This window comes from Scomber scombrus, chromosome 8, assembly GCF_963691925.1.
Source record: "Scomber scombrus chromosome 8, fScoSco1.1, whole genome shotgun sequence".
Lineage (NCBI taxonomy): Eukaryota > Metazoa > Chordata > Actinopteri > Scombriformes > Scombridae > Scomber > Scomber scombrus.
In genome coordinates, this window is record NC_084977.1 from 32,054,871 (window position 1) to 32,061,946 (window position 7,076).

The 7,076-nt window shown below is 43.3% G+C and overlaps 1 protein-coding gene across 1 annotated transcript in view; it reads left to right on the forward strand.

Moving 5' to 3' along the window:
* The window catches only part of kifap3a (kinesin-associated protein 3a), a 44,579-nt gene that overhangs the window by 10,691 nt on the left and 26,812 nt on the right, over positions 1-7,076 (forward strand). Inside the window, 4 exon segments of the mRNA XM_062424885.1 lie at positions 1,506-1,532; positions 1,535-1,609; positions 2,865-2,902; positions 2,904-3,044. Of these exon segments, the coding sequence (XP_062280869.1) occupies positions 1,506-1,532; positions 1,535-1,609; positions 2,865-2,902; positions 2,904-3,044 (281 nt within the window).

Genomic DNA, 7,076 nt, shown 5'->3' on the forward strand with positions numbered 1-7,076 from the left:
AGAACTTAAAGGGAGAACTTAGATGGAGAACACAGAGAACACAGAGGGAGAACCCAGAGGGAGAACTTAAAGAACACAGAAGGAGAACTTCCAAGGACAACTTAGAGGAAGAACTCAGAGGGAGAACACAGAGAACAAAGAGGGAGAACGTAGAGGGAGAACACAGAGAACACAGAGGAAGAACTCAGAGGGATCAGAGAGAGAACACAGAGAGAGAACTTAAAGGGAGAACACAGAGGGAGACTCAGAGGGAGAACACAGAGGGAGAACTTAAAGAGAGAACTTAAAGGGAGAACTCAGAGGGAGAAATTAGAGGGAGAACTTAAAGGGAGAACTCAGAGGGAGAACTCAGAGGGAGAACTCAGAGGGAGAACTTAAAGGGAGAAACACGGAGGGGAGAACTTACAGGAGAACACAGAGGGAGAACTTAAAGGGAGAACTCAGAGGGAGAACACAGAGAGAGAACTCAGAGGGAGAACTTAAAGGGAGAACTCAGAGGGAGAACTCAGAGGGAGAACTTAGAGAGAGAACTCAGAGGGAGGAACTTAGAGGGAGAACTCAGAGGGAGAACTTAGAGGGAGAAATTAGAGGGAGAACTCAGAGGGAGAACTTAGAGGGAGAACTCAGGAGGGAGAACTTAGAGAGAGAACTCAGAGGGAGAACTCAGAGGGAGAACTTAGAGGGAGAACTCAGAGGGAGAACTTAGAGGGAGAACTCAGAGGGAGAACTCAGAGGGAGAACTCAGAGGGAGAACTTAGAGGGAGAACTCAGAGGGAGAACTCAGAGGGAGAACTTAGAGGGAGAACTCAGAGGGAGAACTCAGAGGGAGAACTTAGAGGGAGAAATTACGGGGGAGAAACTCAGAGGGAGAACTTAGAGGGAGAAACTCAGAGGAGAACTTAGAGAGAGAACTCAGAGGGAGAACTCAGAGGGAGAACTCAGAGAGAGAACTCAGAGGGAGAAATTAGAGGGAGAACTTAGAGGGAGAACACAGAGGGAGAACTCAGAGGGAGAACACAGAGGGAGAAATTAGAGGGAGAACTCAGAGGGAGAACTCAGAGGGAGAACTTAGAGGGAGAACTCAGAGGGAGAACTTAGAGGGAGAACTCAGAGGGAGAACTCAGAGGGAGAACTTAGAGGGAGAACTCAGAGGGAGAACTTAGAGGGAGAAATTAGAGGGAGAACTCAGAGGGGAGAACTCAGAGGGAGAACTCAGAGGGAGAACCTTAGAGGGAGAACTCAGAGGGAGAACTTAGAGGGAGAAATTAGAGGGAGAACTCAGAGAGAGAACTCAGAGGGAGAAATTAGAGGGAGAACTTAGAGGGAGAACACAGAGGGAGAACTTAAAGGGAGAACTCAGAGGGAGAACTCAGAGGGAGAACACAGAGGGAGAACACAGAGGGAAAACTCAGAGGGAGAACTCCTCATCCTCTCTGTGATATAAGAGCTTCTGCTTCTTATTACTCTGCTTTTCTTTTAACTCTTGACTGATTTTTCACATGAAGAATCTTCTGAGAACCAAAATCTGAAGAAGGACACGAGAAGTCTTTCAGGAAGTACCAGAGTCTCCTGAGCAAGCAGGAGCAGCTTCTCAGAGTACACACCACATGTTTTACCTCTTTTACTTCATCATAACAGCGTGTGGATCATCTTTGGTCTGTTTTAATGGTAAAAGGTTAAAGTTCATGTACATGTTTCTGGAGTATAATCAGAATTTTCTATAAAATATTGTGAAAAATTGGATTCTGCTGTAAATAAACATTAATTAAAACTCTGGAGATACAAAAGAAGTTAGAGATGTTCCTAAAATTTGAGCAAATATGTTGAAAGTTATATCTAATACATGTAAGATATTTATAATGAACATTTCTCTCAATTTAAGCATCAAGCAGCAGTGAAGGATTTTTTTTAGTAGTTTAATAGAGAAAAATGACAATAAACCAATCAAAATGAGCCTTAACCCCTCCTGTCGTCCTCCGGGTCAAATTGACCCCATCTCTTTTGACTGTTCTTTCTTTCCTTCCTTCCTTCCTTCCTTCCTTCCTTCCTTCCTTCCTTCCTTCCTTCCTTCCTTCCTTTCCTTCCTTCCTTCCTTCCTTCCTTCCTTCATTCCTTCCTTCCTTCCTTCTTTCTATCCTTCCTTCCTTTCCTTCCTTCCTTCCATCTGTCCTTCTTCCTTCCCTTCCATCTGTCCTTCCTTTCTCCCTTCCTTCTTTCCTTCCAACTTCCTTCTGTCCTTCCTACCCTTCCCTTCCTCCTTTCCTTCCTTCCTTACTTCCTTCCTTCCTTCCTTCCTTCCTTCCTTCCTTCCTTCCTCCTCTACTTCCTTCCCTTCCTCTTTTCCTCTCTCCTTACTCCTTTCCTTCCTTCCTCATTCCTTCCTTCCTTCTTTCCTCCCTTCCTCCTTTCCTTCCTCCCTCCTTACTCCCTTCCTTCCTTCCTTCCTTCCTCCTGTCCTTCCTTCCTTCCTCCTGTCCTTCCTTCTTTCCTTCCTTCCTTCCTTGACCTGAGGACAACAGGAGGGTTAAGGGTATGAGGTTCCTGAGAGGTTCCTTTAAAATCTAATTAAATATAAGTGTGATTTTTGTATTGTGTAAAATATAATAATTAATAATAATAATAATAATAATAATAATTAATAATAATTATAATAATGTTAATAATAATAATCAATAATAATAATAATAATCAATAATAATCAATAATAATAATAACCAATAATAATAATAATAATAATTATTATTATTAATAATAATAATTAATAATAATAATGATAATGATAATGATAATAATAATAATTAATAATTAATAATAATAATAATAATAATAATAATACTAATAGTGGTGATATCTGCTGTGTGCAGTGTGTCTGTGCCTGCTGCTGAATCTGGCTGAAGACACCGCGCACAGAACTGAAGATGAGGAACAAGAACATCGTCCACATGTTGGTGAAGATCTTAGAACGTCAGGACGAAGAACTGCTGCTGGTGGTCGTCTCCTTCCTCAAGAAGCTCTCCATCTTCCTGGAGAACAAGAACGACATGGTGAGAACACAGAGGGAGAACTCAGAGGGAGAACACAGAGGGGAGAAACACAGAGGGAGAACTCAGAGGGAGAACTTAGAGGGAGGACACAGAGGGAGAACACAGAGGGAGAACTCAGAGGGGGGAACACAGAGGGGGAACACAGAGGGAGAACACAGAGGGAGAACTCAGAGGGAGAACACAGAGGGAGAACTCAGAGGGAGAACTTAGAGGGAGAACACAGAGGGAGAACTCAGAGGGGGAACACAGAGGGGGAACACAGAGGGAGAACACAGAGGGAGAACACAGAGGGAGAACACAGAGGGAGAACTCAGAGGGAGAACTTAGAGGGAGGGACACAGAGGGAGAACACAGAGGGAGAACTCAGAGGGGGAACACAGAGGGGGAACACAGAGGGAGAACTTAGAGGGAGAACTTAGAGGGAGAACACAGAGGGGAGAACACGGAGGGAGAACTCAGAGGGAGAACTTAAAGGGAGAACACAGAGGGAGAACTCAGAGGAGAACTCAGAGGGAGAACTCAGAGGGAGAACTTAGAGGGAGAACTCAGAGGGAGAACTTAAAGGAGAACACGGAGGGAGAACTCAGAGGGAGAACTCAGAGGGAGAACTTAAAGGGAGAACACGTAGAGAACTCAGAGGGAGAACTTAAAGGGAGAACTTAGATGGAGAACACAGAGGGAGAACTCAGAGGGAGAACATAGAGGGAGAACTTAAAGGGAGAACACGTAGAGAACTCAGAGGGAGAACTTAAAGGGAGAACTTAGATGGAGAACACAGAGGGAGAACTCAGAGGGAGAACTTAAAGGGAGAACTCAGAGGGAGAACTCAGAGGGAGAACTTAAAGGGAGAACTTAGATGTGAGAACACAGAGGGAGAACTTAGAGGAGGACACAGAGGGAGAACACAGAGGGAGAACTCAGAGGGGGAACACAGAGGGAGAACTCAGAGGGAGAACTTAGAGGGAGAACACAGAGGGAGAACACGGAGGGAGAACTCAGAGGGGAGAACTTAAAGGGAGAACTCAGAGGGAGAACTTAGAGGGAGAACTTAAAGGGAGAACTCAGAGGTAGAACTCAAAGGGAGAACTCAGGAGGGAGAACTTAGAGGGAGAACTTAAAGGGAGAACACGGAGGGAGAACTCAGAGGGAGAACTCAGAGGGAGAACTCAGAGGGAGAACTCAGATGGAGAACATAGAGGGAGAACTTAAAGGGAGAACACGTAGAGAACTCAGAGGGAGAACACAGAGGGAGAACTTAGAGGGAGAACTTAAAGGGAGAACTTAGAAGGGGAGAACTCAGAGGGAGAACTCAGAGGGAGAACTTAAAGGGAGAACTCAGAGGGAGAACTCAGAGGGAGAACTTAAAGGGAGAACTTAGATGGAGAACACAGAGGGAGAACTTAGAGGGAGAACACAGAGGGAGAACTTAGAGGGAGAACTTAGAGGGAGAACTCAGAGGGAGAACACAGAGGGAGAACTCAGAGGGAGAACTTAGAGGGAGAACTTAAAGGGAGAACACAGAGGGAGAACACGGAGGGAGAACACGGAGGGAGAACTCAGAGGGAGAACTCAGAGGGAGAACACAGAGGGAGAACTCAGAGGGAGAACTTAGAGAGAGACCTTAGAGGGAGAACTCAGATGGAGAACATAAGGGAGAACACGTAGAGAACTCAGAGGGAGAACTTAGAGGGAGAACTCAGAGGGAGAACTCAGAGGGAGAACTTAAAGGGAGAACTTAAAGGGAGAACACAGAGGGAGAACTCAGAGGGAGAACTTAAAGGGAGAAACACAGAGGGAGAACACAGAGGGAGAAACATAGAGGGAGAACTTAAAGGGAGAACTTGATGGAGAACACAGAGGGAGAACTTAGAACTTTTCTTTTTCTGTCTCTCTTTCCTTCCTTCCTCCCTCCTTACTCTTCTTCTACGTATCCAACATGGCTTCCACTGAGTGTGAGATGTTCCCCATAGTTCCTCTCTCACCATCCGGTTCCTCATCATGCTCCATGTTTCATTTCATACGTCTCTAAATATTCAGAACAGCATCAGATAATGAGGAGAGTAATAAAGTGTTTACATAGTTTCGTCCGTATATTGTAAACAATGAGACGTTGATGTGATCTTTATATTTTCTACATTTCTGACCCAAACAGATTAAACTAATGTTTCTTTAATTCAGTGAAATAATAATTACTCCTGAATCACCAAATATCACATTTAACCGTTTTATTGTGTGATTTCTTTAAAACAATAGCAACAGACTCCTTTACTTACTTCTACTAATAAAAATCAATCACCTCATTAGCTTTTTTCTTTCTTTCACTTGAAGCTCGATTAGTCAACCTCTGGAAGGTTTCTCTCATTCTTTATCCGCTCTGTAAAACACTGCCCAGGTCACGTTGACTAATAGCTGTAAACCCTGCAGAGTGCCAGTTGAAACCACGCTTATCAAATTTCAATTTAGGGTCCGCTTGCACCGTACAGGAATATGCATCGTACCCCCCCCCCCCCCCCCCCCTCCTCCTCCTCCTCCTCTAATCCAGCCACACCTGGTTTCAATCTCACACAGTTTTGTGCTCTTTATCAAAGCCAGACTCTGTTAGGAACTGGTTTTATCTCCTTGTTTCCCCCCCTTCAGTGTATCTTTGATTCAGATTAAAGAACGCTTCGGGGGTTTTTTTTAGACCCACTCCAGCAGCATGTGTCCAGCAGGGAAAAGTAGTGGTTTCAACACTTTGACTCAGTCGGGTGTATCAGTTTACACAAGAAGAGGGAGGAAGAAAAGAGAAGAGAGAGAGGGAGGGGAGGGTTGCCTATTTAAAGGCCTGAATGTTTAATTGATTGAAAAAAGCCGTCTCTAATAAAGATACAGTGTGTCATGAGGTTTTATTTACACTGCAAACATGTTTTGACTTTGTACCAAATCAGATAAGACTTCAACACAGACTGATATGGTTTTTTCTCCCCGCTGCTTGTCACAATGGAACGGGAATGTCAGCAGTAATTGACGAAGGCTGCAGCTGATTATGCAGCTCGAGGTCTGGTTTGTGATGGTGTGACTGGAGCTGGTTTTGCACACAGTAGCAGCGAGTTGGGTTGAGTTTTTGGGTTGTTTTTTTTTTTTTTTTTTAACTGGGAGCAGGTTGCGTCACCGTGATGTCTGGCTCCGGCTGCGGAGAGAGACCACAGGAGAGGAGGGAGGCAGACATGTTAACAAAGCTGCAGTGGACTGACTGACTGAGTGGCACTGCTGTGTCACCGTGACTGTCATACACACACACACACACACACACACACACACACACACACACACACACACACACACACACACAGTCAGTGTCATCAGCTCAACACCTCCACCTGCCTGCAGGTCATGTGGAAGCTGCTGCAGGCTGAACGTCACGGGAGAAAAAAGGAAGAAGAAGAAAGATTTTTTTTTTTTTTTTTTTTACTAGTTAGTTAAACTTTATTTATTCAGGGAAATCTCGCTGACATGAAAAGACTAAATAATCTCAGACTGACACAGACCTGGCCTTCTGATTTAATCATATTGACTAAAGTCCTGTACTGTATATAGACGGCGTGCATTGTTTAAACCTTCAGATAATGTAATTACTTTATATTATCTTACTAATTATTTAGTCTAAAAATATGCTTAATAATTATGTTTATATCTTGTTTATACATCTTTAAATCCCAGTAACTCCACACAGCTCAGTCACAGTGAAATATAAAACATTCTCAACTATTATTAAGTTAAATTAAAGTTTGTTTTCCTGCTAAATTTATAAAGAAAAAAAATCAGTTATTGAAATGAAGAAATTTCATATAACCAGTGAGACTGATGATGTCTCTGCAAACAACCAATCACATCGTCTAATTTTAATCATTTTAAACTTAAAGCAAAGTAATCTAAAAATAAGCAGAATCACTTTAACAGTAATTTTTAAGTTGTGATTTCAGAGACGACTTTTGTGATTCCAGCTGAACCTGATACACCAAAAAAAAAAACACAATTTGACAAAAATCTAAA